The sequence below is a fragment of the Schistosoma mansoni genome, chromosome 1 (assembly GCF_000237925.1).
Source record: "Schistosoma mansoni strain Puerto Rico chromosome 1, complete genome".
NCBI lineage: Eukaryota > Metazoa > Platyhelminthes > Trematoda > Strigeidida > Schistosomatidae > Schistosoma > Schistosoma mansoni.
Window position 1 is genome coordinate 33,578,462 of NC_031495.1, and position 23,665 is coordinate 33,602,126.

Consider the following 23,665-nt stretch of genomic DNA (forward strand, 5'->3'; position numbering starts at 1 on the left):
GGTTTGTTCTCTGAGCTCAGAGAACAAACCTACATCAAAATCACCCACCTGAGATGCAAATCTTCTCCACTATTCAGACATTGATTTGATTCAGGTTTTTAGATTAAAGTTATATTAACCTTTATATAATAGCTACTACTGATTTTTGTGATAATTTTATTTTGCAAAACGTTTTACATGGTACATTGATAAATTATCACAGTCAACTGTATATTAACTTAGTACATCCATTATCATGAAGGTATTCTTTCGGAAGTAACTTTCAACAAGAATTGACATTTGCAATCAAACCACTGAAATTCAAAGAGCGCTGAACAGCTGTTTTTCGTAAAGTTCATCATGACTGTAAATTAAACAACATGTAACCAGTTATTACATAATAATTAAGTGGTTTAAATATATAATTTTCACAACGTGTAGATTACCATTCAAATAGATGAGATCAACTGTAATTTCTTGAACTGTGGCCTTACCAGACTTTGAATGGTAAGGATTGTATCATTTACACTGAGACTAGAGATACTTCATCTGTGCAAGTCCTAACCATTACAAAACAGTATTTTTCCAAATTAACTCCTTAGAAATACGATTTCAAACACTCACAAGGTATCAAATCAACAATCAACAAATATTTTTCCTATGAGCATGATAACAGTAATCTATTAAGTCAGAATTTAATAAATAATCTATTAAAAGTTACTCGATTTGTAATATGTTATAGTCTTCATACAACTTTATCAGCAGCTTTGTAATAGAGAAATCTACTTTTACAGAAAAGAACGAAGGCACTTTTTATACAATTCTTCTTTATAAAACATAACATTAAATAAACAAGCAAATGATTTTTGTCTCTTTTTATCTTAATTTCTATTCATCAATATTTCATTATTACGTTTGACTGAGCATGAAATATATATTTATATGCTTTATTTTGGCGCATCTAGTCGCTACTGGTAATCACAAAGATAAAACTTCATCGTTTAAAGATGGACAGTGGTTAGCAGTGGAATCCAGGAATGTACTTGTTTCCCAGAGTTGATGTTCACTCTGGGACTCGAACCTAGTACCTTTCGCCTCAAACGCCATTCCGTTATCCACTCAGCTATTGAGTCCTGATAGCTGACGAGTCCTAAATTGGACGAAAAGCGCGTCCTGGATGCCACTACTAGCCACTGTCCATCTTTGCTTATAATGCTTGTGAATTAAGGCTATATGGAGGCAATATGCACAGTATGAATATATGCCAATAAGTGACTAATCAATTGCAGTCCTAAATATCAATGGGAAGATTCAAACAAACAATACCAAGTGAATTCATCGTTTAAAGTTACCTATAAAATCCTACCTAATTTACTCGATAGTCCTAAAATCCAACCCTTACATATATAGTAGAAGATATAGAAATACACATTAAAAAGCCTAACTTTTGTATACAGAAATAGTTAATACAGACTTTAAGTCTACCTTGACCTTTTATTTAGATACTATTAAATGTTTCAAAATCTCTCTCTTCTCTTAAAAATTTTCCGAAGTCCAATTTCGCCCACAATTTAATTTTTAATTCTAATCTTGTATAACTTTATTATTACTCTAACTATCTAATTTTCAATGCATCTCTCATACTATTTACTTATCATTAATTTCACACATAACAAAAATCATTGATATTTACATCTGATTCAAATTCCTATTTCTACCATAATGAACTATCTGTAATAATTGACTGATTATAAAAATTAGTTTTAATCTTAATTTTCCAAACGTTGTGTTACTAACTGATTGCTATTTTGTTACCATGACTCACCACCATCTAATAAGTGTCGAGTTTCAACTCACTTATGAAAGATACAAATGAATGTAGAGCCTTGATGAACAACTAATTGAAAAGAAATATTTTTTTGAGCAACTGATCATTTTAATGTCTCAATGGCAACATTTTCTGCGATATATATATATATATATATCCCAGAAAGAGCAGTAGTTCTAAATAGAATAAGAGTACCCGTAAATGTTTCTTTGTAGTTACACCTGGACTTCCATTTGATTTGATGATTCTTATACTGACACTAATGACTTTAAAAGCTAAAACAAGCAAAACTGAAGTTAGATCTTTGTTGATCATTCAGTCGTTAAGTTGTCGTTATCACTAATATTACTTGTTACTTATTTATTTCTATTGTTACATTTGAAACTCGAATCTACTTCTCTTTTATTTCCTGATCAATATCTAATCTTAAACCATACACAAACAATTATGTTTTTTATTGCTTGGAAAAAAATGTCTTCAGTAATCTATAAAACAAAATGTTCTGTTCTACTTCTATTCGTTAGTACTTAAAAACAATGGATTGAAGGAATTGAAGTTTTCGAGAGTTATCAACCTTGATTTTAATTAATATTGAATGCATTTACTGTCTTTTTACAAAAAAAAGAAACAGACTTTAAACCAGGAGAACAATTTAAAATCAGTTTTCCAATGCATTAATTTCATTCATTTATGATCAATACAGTTCCCCGACGGAATAGACAATATATATTGGATTACAACATAAAATTATGTAATAACATACAAATAGACTGATTTATATCTTTGAGTCCAAAGAGGTCAATAAGGCTCAAGCTGTTCTCAATTCTCTTGTCTATTGAAAAAAAAATTGATCTATATATTTCATTTTTATTAATACTCTTCCAGTCAATTGATGTTAGTTATTCTCGAGTAGTCTGTCGGGAATCATTATTAATTTATCTGTAAAAGTAATGTAAACTTAGCTATTTACTAAACTACTTATAAAAAAACCTAAACCATTCCCGAAATGTACATATATGCGAAATAATATCGAAGCAATTTATCAGTCGATGATCACAACACAAATAACGCATGGAATCGTCAGTTTGGGGGCAGACATCAAGACCATGAATAGCACTTGGCAATCGCTAGTATGGAAAGCCAAGGACAAAGTTGGTTAGAAATCCCCGATCAGAGGCCTATCACCCAAGATAAGTAGTCGACTTAAGTAAGTAAGTGTATATGAATGTATATCTACAATAATTATACAGTAGTAACTGACATTACACAATCGAGTTCGATCGACCAATATTAAGGTACACTGTGTGTTGAAGACAAGTGATAACAAGCCTTTTGATCTTAGTTTGGTCGGGAACTGGAATATCACCGTAAGATATAATTTAGGGAAACTAATTACCATTATGACATCCAAGTCTATGTCATCTGGTGTCACAGGCAGTGATGTTAGTAGTAGATTATTCCTGGAGTAACCGATCTTCTGTATGACTAAAACATTCAAACTGATTTACATTACAGTAACAGTCCTAATCATGTTTTCTAGTTCTTAACGCCACCCAAATTCACAAGCTTTATTGGAAAACTCCAATAGGCATATAATTTCAGCCCAGTGCTTCATCTTCAACACCTCTATCTAACCAATATATATATATATATATATATATATATATATATATATATATAATGTTTATTTAATAAAATTACTACATGTCTGAAAGAACTCCATAGTAACTATCTCATTTGATGTTGATATGATCTGTATGACAAATGAATTAAAAACAATAATTGGATAAAAAAACATTTCATTACTGATGAATTGTTTGTTTACTTTCTTAAAACATAATAAACTGATAAGAAATGAGTAAACGAATGAAATGAATAAATAATTTCTATTTACTACATATGGCTATTTATACACATTAAACATTAGGCAAACGAAATAATGTTTTTCCTTTGACATTCATGATGATTATTTAATGTGTTTATTATTAAGATTGTTTCTTTCAATATTATTATTTTGGTGAGCAGTATAGATGAACCATATGTCACCAAAATCAGTTTTTTTACCATGATATGCTTACTTGTACAAAGTGAATGGGTATCAAACAATAAATTGATGGTTAGTTTATCTTATGTTCTTGTGGCTTGATAATTGTCATGTGATGAGATCGTCAATTAGAACAGCGACTTACTGAGCAAACCAATGACACGTAGACCAAAACAATCAGTCCACAGTAAACTCTGAGTTCTTATTCATTCAACAAAATGGGAGCTTCTCGCCTAACCCAGCCAGCGTAGTCCAGAACACCAATATCAACCTCCGCTATACAAATCTTAATTATGCTCGTCAATGACTTCATGGGATATCAAACCAGGGACCTTGAGATTTCGTGTTATGTGGTTAACTATTAGACAACTAAGTAGGAATCCATTAGTCATAAGCTTCCCAATAAAACTCAGGGACTTAACTTTGAATTATCTTTGCAATGCTCGTTCGACTGAGAACAATCCTCTATGTGAACTATGAAACTCAATAAACTCCGTTAACTTTTAGTAGGACCATTAGTAAACATATGTTCATCAGTGGTTAAATTCGAGAAGTATTTCTCTGAGTTCTAAAAACTTTGTGCTACCACTACATCCTTATATCATTTTTCGATTGGTGAATTTGTCTAATGAACAACCTTAGGTAAGGGCGACCACTAATAAATAAAGTTTTTTGTTCATTCATAAATTTTTGTGATTGTGATAGATACCACAGCACAAATGATAGGGATATAAACCTGGTTCTCCTAACCGTTATATTTTGTTAATGATAGGTTCTATTGGCCCTCATAATTCTGGATAACACCATTAGTATACGATGTTATAAGAATCCATAACTGGAGCTGTTTAACTATCTTGGCCAGTGTACACAGCAGTTTTTACGGGTTCACTTAGATTTTTAAATCTATAAACTTCTGATGATCACTGGATTGGCGTCAAAAAAGCGGTGTCATTTTTAGAGATTGCCAAAACAGTGAGACAATAATCTAGCTAATAAGAACAATCATGTTTAAACTCTTAATTTACAACCTCGAATATAATATCTATATACTTTGATTGATAATACCTCTCTTTTTTCCTACAAAATCAACTTATTGGATATATACTTCAGTATTGAATTTAGTTGGTTTTACTGCACACAAAAATATTGTGATACTCTTAGAACATTTAATAGATACATACACTTACACCTAACTACCTATAGAGGTTATTCCGTAGTGAACGAGAGTACAAGTGGAGATAATCGAATGTATATGAACACACAATTACAAAACATTTTAGTAAGTACTTAATTTGCAAAATATCAATAAATTGTCTCAAACTTGACCGTTTCTTTTACAAATATCCGTCCATCGTCTCAGACTTCATTGTCTCTGCAGTTCCATGCCAGTTGCTTTCTGTTTCCGTTCTTTCCTTATCTATCTTCTCGACCTTCTGCTGCCAGACATTTTATTCCTGACTGGTGTTATATACTACTTATGTCGATATAAGTAGCACATCACAATTCAACTTGAAGTAAATGGTTTACCTTGGATCAATTAAGCTTTATATTTTGATATAATTTAAGGATAAATATATGAGTTTGAAAGAGAATAGCCATTTTAGAACATAAGTAAATTAGTTTGACCTAAAAATCTAACTACTGTTTTAAAATAATCTTTGATTGATATAACTCCAAGTTTATTACTCATTTCTTAAGCATCAATAGAAAATCACAAAAATGAAATACTTAAATTTCGCATATAAATTTTCATTTTTCTGCATTATTTTGTTTAAATAAGCAAATTCAATCGAATCGAGATATCGTTTTGGTTTGTTCACTGAAAATTTAGATATTTAGGAGCAAAACAAAAGAAAATATTAGTAAAACGAAATAAGCGTTGTAACATTCATTTTAGCTGTGACGTCACAAAGTCTTTATATTCACCTATCTACCGGTCCTACAGGAGGTAGATGATATTGTATGGTGATCAGTACACAACTATGAAAAGCATAAATATAGTCTTAGTTGAAACTGTTAGATGTTATCTACCGTATTCTTTCAATAAGTCATGTCAGAATGGTCTAACTGTAAAGGTGTATAATATTTGGGGTAAATAAATTGGTATTTTTGTGTATTCGCGTAAAATATGAACTCCTACATGGTACAGGATATTCTATGGTGTATATAACATGATACAAATGTTGACCAATAGAATAAATGAAACCAACTACCTGAGAGAACAAAAAACCAGGCAAAGTTAACTTACCAGTTAAAAAGGAAACAAAACGATAAGATTTCCAAGTTTCAAATGTAATTTAATGTTTTCAAGAGAAGAGAGTAAAAAGAACATTTATACCTACCAAAATAAACTAAATAAATACTGAATCCGCTTTGTGTTGTCTTTTATTAGACTCAACTCATTTTAATAATTAGTGTGTAAGTTGACAATAATAATAATAACTTTACCTAGTTAATTAATTTACATAGACTTCAATTCAAGTTAAAAATAGTTTCCATCATAGGTCTCTATTAATAAAAAAACTTTTTAAAACCACTTGCTTTTCGAACTGTTCATTAAGGTTCAAAAACTACAGATAATAGGGTTTCAGGCTCATGAGGTTTTGTCGGGTATGTTAAATCACCATCTACCTCAACTTGTAATAATGGTTGGAATAGGAGTAAGTTGTAAAAAAAAATAAAAGTAGATAAACTAAGACATGCTACTCGTCTATGAAATCACTGGCACTTGGTCTGAACCACATTAGTGAATTCAAGCTATCTGATTGGGATCCATACGATGACCATAGTCAGAGGTTGGAGACATTATGTAAAATACGTCAAAACATCGATCATAATTGCGTGGGTTCACCGACTCATTATCCTTTTTTATATCTTAGATCCTAGTATTTCATTACAGACTCCTTTACACCCCGTCATTTCAACCCACATTCCCAATGTTTACATTTTTTCAATACGATTATTTCGACCGTTACACTGTTTACCTTTTAAATTTCATCTCACTGTGTTGATGTAGTATGGGAACTTGGGTTAAAATTTATTTATGCTAGTTTCTATATTCATAATGATGGATAGACTGACTATGATAAGGTGTTCTGAATATTCAGTTGTCTAAACCTAATGTAAATGTTTGATTTTTAACATCGTTTCACAAAGTTGAAGTTGATTTTATTTTGTATAAATTCAGAAATCGTTTCAATAATAACTGGAACAACTGAATTTTAAAATGAAGGACAAATTTATTTTGTTGAAAAAAGCGTTTCTACTGTCTTCAGTAATTTAAAACAGTTAGTCCCTTTTATAAATTTCGATAGAACAATGAGAAGATAGAGTTTATCTGAAAAACTTGATTGGACGGTAGCATAACTTTCATCCTTGCAGATTAACCAAATTATAATGATGTTATGGTAATCGCTAACGACTACAAATACACATGTTTTTTTATTCTTACCCAACAATCACTTCTGATTTGCGACTGTGGGCTTCCATACGTTCGAGTGCTGTTGGTCATATATCATGTTCTCCGTCAATCAAATGGGGAACGTAACATTTAGTCCATAAAGATTAGTGTAAAGGTCGAATATCTAACGGCCTCTCATGAGCTTTGATGGTCGGGCTTACTTTTGACAATCCCAATTACTTTACGAAGGCTTCATATTAGATAACAGTAAGCTTAAAAAGTCATATTTGTTGATAGTGTAATTGTTAACTATACAATTTTCTTCAAGTGTAAAAGTATGCATCAAGGTAAAGTGATTTTTACTTAGTGATAATGTTGACAACTTACTCAACTTAAGTTAACTAAGCTTAATGACTGGACATTATGATATATTTTACGAAACACAGACTGATTCATGTATGGTGTTCTTTTATACTTTCGACTTATTATCACATTGGCTCTTTAGAGTTTACATATATAAGATAAATCCATGAATGTTAATAACCAAATTTTACAACTTTCAGTCCCCTCGAATAATTTTTTAAAAGTAAACGAAATCACTTGGTGTTGTTTACTTATATCTTCTCATTGTTATTTAGGACTGAAATTGATTAGTCTCTTGTTGGCATATGTGCATCCTGTACGGACTGCCTCGATATTGCCTTAATTCACAAGCTATATAAGCAAAGATGGATAGTGGCTAGCAGTGGAATATAAACAAAATTAGTTACCATAAAATAGTCATTACATAATCCATTATAAAATATCTTGATTAAAGAATGAAGATCAAATAAACATCATATTATGTTCATTAATTAAAGAATAAACAAATTTAATTTATTTAGTTAAATTAAATTTGAAGTTCCCTCCTTTTTATATGAACCTAAAAGAAGTGAACTAAAAGTTGACAAAACTCATTTCATGTTATTATCCTCTAATCCTTTAAATTCATTCAAAAAAAGAAAAATCTTTCCTACTTTATTTGAAGGGTAGTTTTTTTCTCTTTTTTAAAAAAAAATTCTAATTTATCGATTTCATTTTGAATAAATCAATTGAGAAAAAGTATTGTAACTAAATAAATGTACAAATGAACTCAATGATTGATGAGAGGGAAATTTATATGTCCTCAGATTGATGAATGACCTGAGAGATTATTGATATCAACTTTGTTAAACCAGATATTAAATCTGTCATACTTATAAGATTCAATCATCACAAACTTCATATATTAATAATAATAGTATTAATTATGTGCCTATTAGTGATTAAATTCATAATGCATCTCCTGGAGATATAGTAAGAAGTCGTGACCTGTAGAATTCAATACCTATCGGATGTGAAACAGTTATCTGCCTCTAGAAATGGATGAAAATTACTCAATATCGTGAATTGATTAAAGTTAGACATTAACAGTATTAGATTCCACCTCAATGGTCCAGGGGTTAAATGTTCATGAATGAGATTGGAGGTCCTGTTTTCGAATCCTGGTCACATGATTGTGAATGCATACTGCTGAGGAGTCTCATACTAAGACATAACGGCTGTTCAACGCTTCTAGTGTTCCAATATTGGTCGAGATAAAATCAATGCGTGATCTGGAACTGTGAAAATTCATCAATCTCAACAAATCCCAAATAAATTATCCAAACTACAAATTATGAAATGAATAATAAGTACCTTAACATTAAAATCGAAAAGAAATCGATTCGCCAACAGTTGAATCAAGCCAATTTATAATGTATTGCTGTCAGCTTTTACAAAGAATATTTGACTTTTAAAAGTCATTAACATTTGTTAGAAAGATATACGTAACAAGCTAAATTGTGATTAATATTTTGTTTGGTAAGAACAATGATGAAATTTATTTCATTTTGCGTTATGTAATTCTATTCACTCTTCCATTTTCTCAAATCCTCTTCAACTGTTGTTGTCATTATTAGTGTTATCAGCATTATTTTGACTACTTGATTATTGCTGATTGATAATTATTGTTTCTTCTGTCACTCTGTCTATCGTATCCATAGCAATTTGAGCATGCTTCCTGTACTCGATTATTTTATATTCTCTACCTTATTATAAATTAAATTTGTATGAATATGGATATTATTTATAATTGTTGTTCACTAATGAACTGAATGACTGTATACATGTTACACACATAATTACATTGTGTCTATACAAATGAGAATGTATTTGAAAGAATTAATGTATATGAAATGAAATAAATCCAATTCATCCTATAATACTTATTATTCTTGATTTACAAGAGCTTATCAAGGGAATTAAATGCATTTGATCAATACGCTTGTAGATAACTGTTTCCACAGGTTAAAGTCCGTAAGGAATAGAGTAAACTAAGTTGTTGGGGTTAAGCATATTTATACATCTTGGGTCTGATTCCCCATCAGGTACACTGTCCGAAGTAGGTTGAATAGTTAAGTGTAGTTTAATTTCTAACAATTCTGCAGATGATTTCAACGCACGATAAAGAAAACTGTTTCCAAGACGTCCGCATAATATATAAGGATAAAATCAAAGTAAAACTTAACTCCACTGTTTATTTTGTCGATCATTATTATTGGAAATTATTGGAAGTATTCGTGCCATATTTTGTTAACTATTATTATAAATTTTTCATTGTTTATTTTCTCAAAATACATTTATTTATATTTAATCATTTATATCGACATTGACAAAGAAAACAATCAGATGTGTTTGTTTGTTTTTCAGCTTAACCCATAAAACTACAGAGGTTGAATGTTTATTTTATGCAAAACTCTAAGTTAACGTATAAAATTGACAAGCAAAGAATCAATTGTTGTGATTACGTTGTTAAGTTGATAACACCAACTGAAGGTATTAGACGGCTATTGGTCTCAAATATATTCATTAAGGCAACGATTATTAGCTATCATCAAGTAGATTTTATGAAAACTTCATGTTATTCTAAAACTATCTCTCTGCCATCATCTTTAATTTTAGTTTACAGTTGAATGAAAATATTCTATTTTGATCATGATGTATTCGTTAAGCACAACTATCTAATCAAGAAGTTGCCATCTTCACTTTAATACAGATTTCTAAAAAAAATACAAAATTGTTAGAATTTCTCCAAAAGTTCTAATTTACACAAACCTTCAAAATAGATCATGGTCAATAAAATAAATTGTTAGTCATTTGTAGAAAAATAGTATAACAACTGAGTTTTCGCTAAAGTTCATATTGATAATGTTATCAAAGTAATACTTTGAAGTCATCACAATTAAATCATTTAGCTTAAAGAATAAAACATCAACCAAATCTCCTCCTTTCTTATAAGTAAACCTACGCTGTCATTACTATTACTATTACTACTCTTATTATTAGTTTTATTCAATATTACAATTTTGGTACACTATAGAATTCTCAGCACAAAGTATTTTAGCAAGTTTCCGTTTCTTATTTGTTGATCGATATTGACGATAAATATTGAGCGTTCGCTAATTAGGTGTCAGCATTTCATTCTTTTCCATCCATATTGTCATCAATCACGATGTCTCCGACGGTATATTTTTGTAACTTGTACCGAGAAAGATCGTAAAATGTTCACAAACACACAAAGAAACAGATAGACCATATATTCAAGCAGACTGCCTTGTATTTCAATTTGAAAGCATTCTATGTTCTTATCTTTCATTAAAACATGATAAATATTCAATGAAAAGTCTTGGTTATTCCCAATAAACATCTAATATTATTTATGTAAATACATATAATCTATTAGAAATGTTATTAAATTATATCTATGTTAATAAAATATTTATGAGATAATTTTATTTATTTTTGATTAATATTACTGAAATAGTTTTTTTTATTAGTAGATAAAATTAATTCAATTCACTGATAAATAATTTATATCATATGATAAGCAGGTTATATATTACTAATAAAAATTTGATATTTTTATGTCATATATGTATATACAGATGTATCTGTAAACAAAATCATGTGAAAACTTCAATGATATGAATGATAATTGTGATAAATAATAATGTGATAACAACTGATTGAGTATTATTCAGTGACATACGCAGTATTTAAATATACTTACTTACTTACTTACTTACGCCTGTTACTCCCGATGGAGCATAGGCCGCCCACCAGCATTCTCCAACCCACTCTATCCTGAGCCCTCCTTTCTAATTTCATCCAACTTTTGTTCATTCTTCTCATGTCTGTCTCCATTTTTGGGCGTAATGTGTTCTTTGGTCTTCCTCTTCTCCTTTGGCCTTCAGGATTTCAAGTAAGGGCTCGCCTTATGACTCAGTTGAGTGCTTTCTACAATGTGTGTTCTATCCACTTCCAGAACTTCTTCCTCATTTCTTCCTCCACTGAAATGTGGTGTGTTCTCTCCCACAATAGAATGTTGCTGATAGTGTCTGGTTAAAGTATTTAAATATATCTAGTTTATAATTTTGTAGTAGACAATATCGTTACAACTGATTGATTAATTATTTAGTCATGTAGTCAGTGTTATAGTGAAGAAACTTGGAATGTGATAAATTCTCATTTAATGAATTAAAATTAATGCTATCGATTTTATAGTAGTGTAAATAAATAAAACATTCTGAATAAAAGAGTGAATAAAATCGGTTATCCACACTAGGCAATGATCTACAGAATTGATTTGCTAATTTCTAAAAAGCTTATTTAGTCAATACTGTGTTCAAACAAGATATTACGTTATCTATCTCATTTGTTTATTTTACCTAGTTTTATCACTGGTGGTATACCTATTGATATATCATTGTATACATGTTCCAAACTTCAGACGAGTTTTTATCAAATAAATAATATATTAAATGATAACAATTTCAAAGTTGATGGAAAGTAAACATAGTTGAAAGCGTGAGTTGATTGAAGCTAGACCACCGGGGAAAACCTGGAAACACTGGACGACCGTTTCGTCCTATTGTGAGACTCCTCAGCAGTGGGCACCCACGACCTCGCCTCGCGAGATTCGAACCCAGGACCTACCAGTCTTGCGCCAGAGCACTTAATCGATAGACCACTGAGCCGGCCTAAAAATTCAAACAAGCAATATGTATATATTTGAAATTGTACCATTCATGAAGTTATAAAAATGTACATGAATATAAACATAAGCCTACCTAAACCTTATTATCTGCTAAATTACCTAGGGAATCAAACAAACACAACTAATTCAATATGTTATCTGTGAAACTATGAAATAAGAAAGATTTATTCATATGAGGTTGAATTGCTCTAATCTTTTCTTCTTTTTTTTAGTTACTATTAACATTATTTTTTTAAAAAAATACGATTCAATCCCAAAAAAAGTTTTTTTTATATTTTCAAGTCATATGTAACTATTTCACATGATATTCACTATTAATTTATGATAATTTGCCTCATTTCGAATTTGTTCATCATTAAAATATTAATGATATATATAAACTAGAAATAATATTAAAACAAACTATAAATGAATTAGCTTATTGAACATATATTGCTAACAGAAGAGGATTTTGCGAAGATTTTAGTAATTTTACATAGTTGAAATCATGAGTTAATTGAAGTCAGACTGTAGTGAACAAAACACTGGTTGAGGATAATCGAATGTATGTAAGCAAAAATTACAGACTATCTCAGTAAATTCTGATAACCAAACAATGAACAGTCAATTTGCAAATTAACAACCAATTGTTTCAATCTTCACTGTTTCCTCTCTAATTCCATTGCTCATGCATTTTCCAAACGATTGCGCTTCATTTCAGTTCTTTCCTCATCGGTCTTCTGCCAAAATACATTCTATGTCTGACAAACACCATATACTACTTATATGGATATAAGTAGACCACACCATAAGACCACCATGGGAAACTTGAAAGCATTGGACGGCCATTTCGTCCTATTGTGGGACTCTTCGGCTTCCAGGTTTTCCATGGTGGTCTAGCTTCAACTGACTCATGATTTCAACTATTTAACATATTGTTAAGTTTAATTATTCTGTTTAATATTGACTATTGTTGATAGATTAGTTGGATAACATAGGAAATTTCATTTCTTTTTACAAAAAGTAAAAAAGAGACTATACCTAAAATGTGTATGTATCTTTTTTTCCTTTCTTAATCCATTCGAATATTTTATTATTGTAAGATTTTGTATTCTTTTAAATGGTAATGAAAAGTTTATGATAAAAATAAATTCAAGTCATTCCATTGTGGACTTAATAACATTTTAGGTAGATACTACTAAAATCGTGCTCATTATCCCGTGAGATATCTATGATAAAACTGTACATTTTATCAGAAGTTTAATCCTTCCACACTTTATTTACGAGAGTTTATCACTTGTATAAAAACTCTCGTCTAAATTAGAGCGAATAGTTTCACAGTATTTGAGCGCCGAATAGGTACATGGTTCTCCGGGTTCATTGTACATTGAATAGGTCATCCAATCAACGTTAACAATGTCTAAACTAGGTATGTGTATTAGTGTGTAAGAGGTGTGTGATGTGAAATGATAAGTGTTCATATAACATACTTTATTGCGGTACGTTTGAAGTTTGCGTTACGATCACACGGTATTTATTACAAAGTGCTTATATATCGTTAAACTCTAGTTTATTAATCAATAATAACATTCAGTTAACCCTTGAAGAAAAATGGTTCGACTGACACAAAAACGAGCTCGAAAAAGTCCTAGTTCTTCAGATGTCAACTCTGGTCTTACCTATACCCCATGCTCTGCAACTCCTGATGCACCAGATAATAGTGGGAGTGGACTTATTCCACACATGTTGCTGGATGACTCTATGTCTAACTTAATAATGAGTTCTAACTCACGAACAGATGGTGTCGATCTTATTAAGAGCGAATTAGCCGCTGTCTATAAGCAATTAAGTGATATGCGTTCTAAAGTGGAGTCACTTGCGGGCTCTTTATTAAAGCATGATGATCTTAAACTAGAACTAAAGACACTGTCACCCCTTCGACTGCTGTTGTCAAAGGATATAGTTCCTTCTGAACTCGAAGACAGGATCAAAGTAGAATCAGTTATTGACTCGATAGCTAGCGAAGTCACCAAGCGAATAATCTCACGAAATAACGTGATTATATATAATATACCTGACAAGGTTGCCATTAAAACTGTAAGAAACTCGATACTAAAGGCAGCTAACCTCCAGGACAGTCCATGCCAATGTATCCGACTTAACAAAAAGCATCAAAAATACTCGTGCCCTATCCTGTTTAGATTCGATTCCCATTTATTAGCGGAACGTTTGATAGAATCTGAACAGCTAGTCTGTGCGCATACGAAGTTTAAAAACGCTCGTATAGTCTCAGACAAAACCACCAATCAAAGATTAACACAAAAGCGTACCATAAAGGAAAATAACATTGATGAGGTCACAAAAAATGTGATTGCGCCAGCAGCTGAACCCACAGGTGCAGCTAATTTATCTCATGTTAGTCAGTGTACTGATATACCAATGCAGTGTGTTAGTTTGCCTCTCATACCCCTAGTGGCCCTAGATAACCAGGACATATCTGATGGAGACTCTAATGTCATTCTTTCCAGTGTAATATCGGAAGCCCACAATCAAACACCTGATTCTATTGTGATGGCTCATAAAAACACTGCTAAACCTAAAAAGAATATACCAATTAAAAAGAAAGTAAATAAAAAACTTTCTAGTTCTAAACCGATTACCAAAAATATTTCAACGGCTTTACCAAACAAAAGTATAATTTCTGAAACTATGCTTAACCCTACTCATCGTAAGGGAGGTTATAAGGACACGTTTCGTTCAAACGTTACACAAGAAGGCCACTACAACCATCATGGAAGCAGGCCTACTATTAGACAGACGGCAATAAACCAACGTGCCCCATGGTTTCCCCCATATGTAATAAATAATAAACCTGCACGATGTAACTCTTATCATCACTCTCGCAGTGGAGAAGATGGTATACTAGGTTATGCACCATCAACGCAACCCCAACATGTAGGCACCTGTCTTAATTGTCCACCAAAACAAATACAACAAATTATTCAACCTTACCAAAATAAGGATTTTTTTTCGGCCTCCAGAGATCCCTTGTTCCACTAGCACTACAATTCGCTCATGCTATAGCCCATGCGATCCGGCAAACACATTGAACCATAGTCCAGGCATAGCTAGAACTCATACCTTCGATAAGGATGCTCTCGGTTTCTTTACACTACACACTCCCTTTTTAAACTTATTACTTATTAACGCACGTTCACTTCTGAACAAAATTTCAGCCTTGAGAACCTTAGCCTTTCTAGCCAAGCCTTCTTTTATACTTATCACTGAAACGTGGTGTTATCCAGCAGTGGCCGATTCCGAATTAAATATCCAAAACTATCGACTCTATCGTTGTGACAGAGAAACTAAGCGAGGAGGCGGTTGTCTTATATTTGCTTTAGATACCTTAACAACTAATAAAGTTGAAGATAGTATCTTGAATAGTTTACCAGAATCGATCTGGATATCAATCAATACCCTAAACCATAGTCTACTCCTAGGTTGTATATATAGAGCTCCTGATAGTACTGATAATTTGAATGATTGTATTATCAATGCATTTATACACGCATCTACTCTAAACTTCAGCGCTAAGATTATCACTGGTGATTTCAATTATCCTGGGATTAACTGGAGTACCGGTAGTTGTCAGTCTAGCAATGATGAATTTTTATCAATCCTTAATCTGTACTGCTGGTCACAGTGGGTTCGTACCCCAACAAGGGGTGATAATACACTTGATCTAATATTTAGTAGAGATATCATTCCCCTATCTGTACAAGTATACAACGAGTTTGAAAGCAGTGATCATAGGATAGTAACTTGTGCTCTCCCCATCTATCCCTCCTACAACCGACCAATTCAAAGAACCTGCAATTATAGAGACTATAAGCATACAGACTGGGACCTCTTGCGCTCACTGATCAAACTCTCAGACTGGGATGAATTCTTCTCATGTAATAATCTGACAGATGCCATCAATATATTCTATTTCATTGTTAACTCTTGTCTAGACTCCTGTGCACCAATTAAGACTTACAGGATTAGTAAACATTACGAATTATATATACCAGCTAAATATCGTAATAAACTAAGACGCCTAAAGAAACGTTATTTTAAATCTAACGACTTCACGGCAGTCACACAAATAACAATAATTTTTAACCAAATTAAAGAGAAACATAGGTTAAAAGCCATCAATGAAGAGCTATTAGCACTACGTACTAGCTCAAAAGTGCAAAACCTAATCCACCTTTACAATAAACGTGCTAAATCAACTCAAAAGATTGATATACCATGCATCCTGCATAATAATAGTTTTATATATGACCCAAAAACTATAGCAGACCTTTTCAGTGGTAATTTTGCAAATGACAAAGAATCCATAAATGGCTCTGTTTCTAGAGTTATATGCTTGACTGGTAACTCAATTAAATCTATCTCCTTCACATGTCTGAAAATTAGTAAGGTTATAAATAAGCTCAAGGTTTCGAAAGGTCACGGTGCAGACGGGATTTCATCATTTCTCTACAAATATGGTGGTCCAGATATCCAACTTCTTCTCCTTAAACTGTTTACCCTCTCTATGGAATCAGGCTCTTATCCTGACCGTTGGAAAACCGCGTACATCATACCACGTTACAAATCCGGAGATAAGACTGACATGAACAACTATCGGCCAATAAATATTACTCCAGTTATCTCTAGGATTATGGAAAAAATTATTAGTGACGAACTATCCAACTATTTATTGACTGAACAATTTATTGATGATTCGCAACATGGATTTCTTAAAAATCGATCCTGTATGACATGTCATTTTGACTTCTTTAATTTAGTCTATTCGCTTCGTAGCCAAGGATATCTAGTATTAGTGCTATACCTGGACATTTCTAAGGCCTTCGACATGGTCAACCACCAACTTCTCATAGGTAAACTCGCATCTTATGGGGTCGAAAACCCGTTACTAGCCTGGTTTGATTCCTTCCTCAGCAATCGACATCAAATAGTTAAAATCAACTCTTCATTGTCGAACGCAGTCCCTGTTAGAAGTGGGGTAATTCAGGGTAGTGTCTTAGGTCCTTTGCTCTTTTTAGTTTTCATTAATGATATTTGTGAGTGTTTTAGTGTGGGTAAGTCCCTTTTGTTTGCAGACGATCTTAAGGTGGTGTACTCATTTTCTCCACATGAGCTGAGCAATATTCGAAATTGCATCAGCACGGAGCTTAACAAGGTAGCACAGTGGTGCTCAAAATGGCAGCTGGAGCTCAATACAGCTAAATGTGGTTGGCTATGCTTCGGTGATACATCACTCAACCTTAATCTTACCATAAATGGGGAAATGTTATCTAGGTTACACACAGTAGTAGATCTAGGACTTAGGTACTCCGATGACTTGTCGTTTACTGAACAGGTAATGAAACAAACGTCCAAGTCTCAACGCCTTATAGGTTTCATAACTCGAAACCTTCATAACAGCGAATCTCGTATTCTAATGTACAAAGTCTGTGTTCGACCACTCCTCGAATACTGCGCGTTTCTCCTTAGTAGCACGCGCATAAAGGATAAATTAAGACTGGAATCAGTACAGAGACGATTTACATTTCGTACTCTTGGACCTGATAGTGTCTTGACATATAATTCGAGGTGTAGTAAACTAGGGCTTGACCCTTTATGGATGAGGAGACTCAAACTTAACCATATCTTCTTTTTCAAAATACTTAACAAACTATCCTTCACATCCAGTCAGGCGATTCAATATGCTAAGGCTTCACATTACGACATTCGTAACTCCTTGTCTTTAGCGAAACAAACATATTCTAGATCTTCTCTCTATATGAATTACTTTACCTGTAAGTTTTCTAGACTCTGGAATAATTTACCCCAAACTATCCGTATGTTAAACTCTCTCCCATTGTTTGTTCGCTCAATTAATGCTTTTTGCTCCTCTGAAAATGCATTAAATGCTCTAGCGCCTGCAAGTGTATCTTACTCCACAAGTGAGATTATAGGAACTTTAAATGTTTAACCTCTTACTTGCTATCGTTGTTTTGTTGTCCCGTGCTCTTTGCTTTAATCTTACTTTCTCTAGTTGTAGATAATTAATAATAACTCGCTCTGGCACTGGTAATAACCTTACAGAACAATGTTGGTCAATCATCAGGCTATCCACTTGATGAAAAAATGACAAGTTCCCTGGTGTTGCATTGGCTTGCCATGATATATGCCATATTTAAACTGTTTATCAATTACTAAACCAGCAAACATAAAACTTTCTTATAATTCATGTTTGTTCTCTACATTAAATGTTGATTTTTATAACAATCTGATCATGCCTGTAAACTGGTGTGAATTCTGTAAATATTATTTTCAGAATATATTATTATTATTATTATGATAGCCGGTAATACACCGTCGAAATGAATCAGCTGTATCATCACATTTTGTAGACTTCTGATAATTCATAGTTGGACGTTTAATAAGGTGATATATATATATGGTCTACCATTGTATTTATACTGGTTTACATTAGATAATTCGAATGTTCAGTAAAAAAATTAAATTTTTCTACACTTTTAATTAAAGAGATACTTATTTAAAGTGAATAACACAATTCGAATAATCAGTCAGAATGTTCAGTTCGAAAGGTATGTAGTTTTTCAACTGAGTTAATCGCCATCATCTTAAAGTTCGCTTGGAACTAGGATCCCTTTTAACTGCTTATTAGAATCTTACGACATAGATACAGCCCTCTACGTTTTCAGATAATGGTTATCAATAAGTATTTAGACAAATCTTGAAGTTTATAGTTGAATTCATGAGTCGATTGAAGCTAGACCACCAAGGAAAACCTGTAGGCATTAGACGGCCGTTTCGTCCCATTGTGGGACTCCTCAGCAGTGCGCATCCACAACCTCGCCCCTCGCGAGACTTGAACCCAGGACCTATCGATAGACTATTGAACCGGCATCCGTTGGTGTTTATGTCTAACTCCAACGAATCCACGAAATCTGAGCAACCGTTCACCAATTGTTTTCAGTGAGTTACTATCTCACAACAGACGTGGTTTGAACTCTACTGGTTACTTTATATTCCATAAAAGTTTCGGTAATAGTTCACTGCTGAAACATTTATTCACGCTCTCAATGCAGACTTTAAAATACCCACTGAAATTAAATGTCTAACAAATTTATGACACAAAATCACATCGCATAAACAAATTAGACAGTTATTGTTAAAACTTACAGTTCCCTATTTAAATAGACAATTGGTTTCTTATTATGATAATTGACTTCATAATGTGAAAGGGAAGTAAGACTCAAAGAATAAATGAAATGAATATCTTATCATTGAAGAGATCATAGAACAATCTTATAAAGCCAATTGGGATTCCTGAATAATATAATATAATATGAATAACAAACGTCTATGGATTTTTAACCAGAACATGTTCATCTTTAGATCTTATTGTTCATTATCTCTGAGATGGTGGAAAATATTTGTAGCTCAGGTGAGTGATTTTGACGTGAGTTTGTTCTCTGAGCTGGATGGTTTGGTCGTGGAGCTTTCGTCGTCCTTCTGAACGACATCGTCAGCACAAACTTCGGGTAGAATTGAAGTGTTTAAATTTCTCCACTTCTACCCGGAGTTTGTGCTGATGATGTCGTTCAGAAGGACGACGAAAGCTCCACGACCAAACCATCCAGCTCAGAGAACAAACCCACGTCAAATTCATTATCTCTATCTATGAATGTACTTGAAACCAAAAAGTGTCGATTTGGATAGTTAATGTCATCAAGAATATTTAACATTAGTTGACTTGAATTTAAAGATTCAACTTTCCGAATGTAAGCAGTCAGTCAAATTATTTTCATCAGGGAAGAAGAATGTAGTTGTAAAATCTCAACGAATGAATTTGAAGTCGATTGAATGTTTCAACTGACAATCTGATCCAAGCTTGTTCAAGAAAATGCAATTAAACATCAAAATTATCAAATATATAGATAAGTACATGGTGCAATGATGCTTGTTTATGTTCAATAATTTTGATGTTTGTTTATATTTTGTTCAAAAATCTTGAACCAGATTAGTAGGCAAAACGTTGGATTGACTTCAAATTAGTCTGCTGAAATTTTAAAAATACATTCCTCTTCTTCTTCTTGTTCTCTTAAGTCTAACATCAACTCGGTGCCCAAGTACTGTGAAACCATTTGATTGAATAGTCTAATGTATTCTATCAGTGGGTTTGTTTTTCTTTGGATTCCATTTTGTAAGAATATCAAGACTGATTCAATCTAAAAATTTCTATTTCATCTAGTTACATCGAAGAGGATAACAGTAAGGTTAAATTTCTACAACTATTTGGAGGGAAGTTATCGTTTGTATCATTATTTTATAATAAATGGACGTCAGTACTACTGCATGTGTTATTTTTCGATTTGGAAGCCTTCTTCTACCTGTTCAGCGTTGCGATGATATCTGTTATTATTACAGATTTGTGATTAGTTAACTATGTTCCTTTTGTATCATCATCATATGAATTAAGGTAGAGTTATGCCTACATCGTACCTCTTTACTTTTGTTCTGTACAATCAGGTATTTATATTATTTTGCTTTATGAGTTTTCAGCTTTATATGAATAGACCTAAACTGAGAAAATATCTACTTGTCAGCATTCTCTTCTGTTCAAAATCTGGGTTTTAATTATCTCATCGTCCAGTAGGCCTTAAGGCCTCAGTAGTTATTTACAGATCACTATATCACCATCCATACAGAGAATATGAACAAATAAGTTTATATTCGAATCAGAAATTATAATTGATTCCGTGTAAATGAACTTAGTGCTTGAGCTCTAATACAAGACGAAATTCTGTCTGACTTATTTATAGCACAATAAGATCATTCAGTAATCTTCAGCATATTACACGGTTCAATATCATGAAAGATTCGACAACAAGTGAGATCACTAAAATGAAGAAGTTTGTCGGACTAAACTTGGAGTCGAATAAAATAATTTAACTTTTTTCAACACAAGACGTTTAAGGAGAACTTACGAGAGTGCTAGATTTTTCGCTAACTTTTTCCTATAAGATTTCATTTAACAAATTCATCTGATGATTTATAAATGTTCAGGAAATAAAGGTATTATTGCTACAAAACAGATTTCTAATGTTAGGATTCATTGAACATTCGGAGGTTTAAATATCGAGGACTGATCATTACTAGTAATGATACAATATGATATTGGTGAAAATTAGATTGAAATAAATTGCTGTATCAATATCAATAGTACAAAGACAATTTACATTGAATGCCACTGGTTGTTGTGAGTATTTGAGGTATACACCAGATCATGGATTATCCATCACCAAATTTATGTAAATTACTTAGATAAAAAGCAGGTAATTTTAATTCTGTAGACAATATCCCTTGATAACTCAGTCCAACCACAGATAATCTTTTTGGTTATAATATGGTACTTAAACTGTTACCAGTAGTACAACATATTCGACAAATTTCGATAATGCAATGAGAAGACGAAGATTATCATTGCATTATCGAAATTTATCAAAGGGACTAATTGCTTTAAATATTCGACAAAATTATTTCATGAACGAGAAGTGGATGATACGGTTACAACTGAGTTATGAATTAGTGCAACTATTTCAGCAATATATGGGGTTAGACGTCATTTGAGTCTCTCTTTTGGAAATTCCGTATACGATAAATGTTAGTATCAACAAGAATCTGATATTTCACACATGCGAACTGTCAAGTTTTCTTTGTCATTATGTTATCAAACGAACAATAAATGAAATACTATTCAGTTTATGAACAGTAAGTTACTGAAGATGTATTTGGACGAAAGGATTTCCGATGACTAAAGCCCCTAATATGTATGTCAACCAGCTTATACAGTTTTAGAAACCCTGATAAGGTAAACTGTAAATCGAGGTTTTAAAGAGAGTAAGAAGATCAAAACCAATAGAGTGTTATTTATAGTATCTTACGCACTTGTTTAGGCTTTATTAATATTGGGACAAATGGCAATACTTTGTCTAATCGTTATAGTATACAATTAGAGATATTTAAACCATTGTAACCTGTAGTTTTGTCTTATATAATCTGCTTTTATTTTGTGGTTTAGAATTAATAGTTTGTTAACTAGAAGCCTATTGGATATTTCAGTAGTAAAATGAGAATAGTATCGATAGGTTCTTATAAAATATTTTCTAAAAAAACTCACAGCCGTTTCAGGATTCGCACGAGCCTCTACCTGTTAGAGTTAGAAAACTTTTTGCTATGAAATTGAAAGATTTTTCATTTATGAACAATGAAATAATAGACACTATACACGCTTCAACGCTACAATCTGACAAGCACGGCTCAATTTTGTCGCGCAACCACACAGGTACCAAGCACTCTGGTGGACCATTCGCCCTATTCATATACACATTCACAGCACATGTATAATTATTTCGACCAGTGATTGCGCAAATCAAAGTTGATCATTCCGATTACGCGACAGTGAAACTCATTACTTTCAGCAACGGAGACATGCCTTACTATTCTCCAGTGACAATGACCCTTGAGAACAGTGGAAACCAACAACCAGTATGAATGAATTCGGTTAACCAGCAAACCAACTTTTCACATGAACAGTCAGCTAAACTTGCCAAATTGATGCCGAACCATCCACAATGTCAATGGCGAACCGCCAGTCTCACATAAGATCTTCAGCTCGACATGGTTATATAGTTTATACTACATACAACACAAATGTAGGTTAGTAAGTGAAATAGCCCAGTCTGAAGCAGCGTTCGGGCCTTAAATAAGTAACAAAAAGGAAACCCAATTTAAAAAATATTAATCCGTTTAAAAGTTTTGAAGGAAAAATGTGACTGGGAAAATTCCTACGACCAAATTCTATAGAGAAACCAGGTGTAGTGCGCAACTATTTTATTTCAATAACTTTTGAATGGGTGAATGGATTTCCTGATTCTTGGTATTGATATTATTGATATTCGCAAATTATACATCACTATCCAACTAAGATAGTTTGTAAGTTTAATTAACTCCCTAATACTTCATAGATATTTCCTAACTAAGAACAGGATTTTCCAATACAATAATATTGAATTTAATCTGCTATTTCGTATTCATAAAATACAGAATTTGCGAGGCCAGAAAATTGACTATACTCAAATATTGTACATTCATAATTGGAAATCATAAAGTCACTTGAAGGAAAACGTAGACACTTTTTATCTTATTCTTTTGCTGATATGTTTGTTAAAGTAAACCAATAATTATCCGAAA

At 32.4% G+C, this 23,665-nt stretch overlaps 1 protein-coding gene across 1 annotated transcript; it reads right to left on the reverse strand.

Annotated features, from left to right (window-relative positions):
* Positions 1–17,407: 17,407 nt before the first annotated feature.
* Positions 17,408–17,677, reverse strand: Smp_185800 (hypothetical protein; the record flags this gene model as incomplete). Its single annotated transcript, XM_018794150.1, has 1 exon — positions 17,408–17,677. The coding sequence occupies one exon, from the start codon at positions 17,675–17,677 to the stop codon at positions 17,408–17,410; it is 270 nt and encodes an 89-aa protein (XP_018648592.1).
* Positions 17,678–23,665: the final 5,988 nt, after the last annotated feature.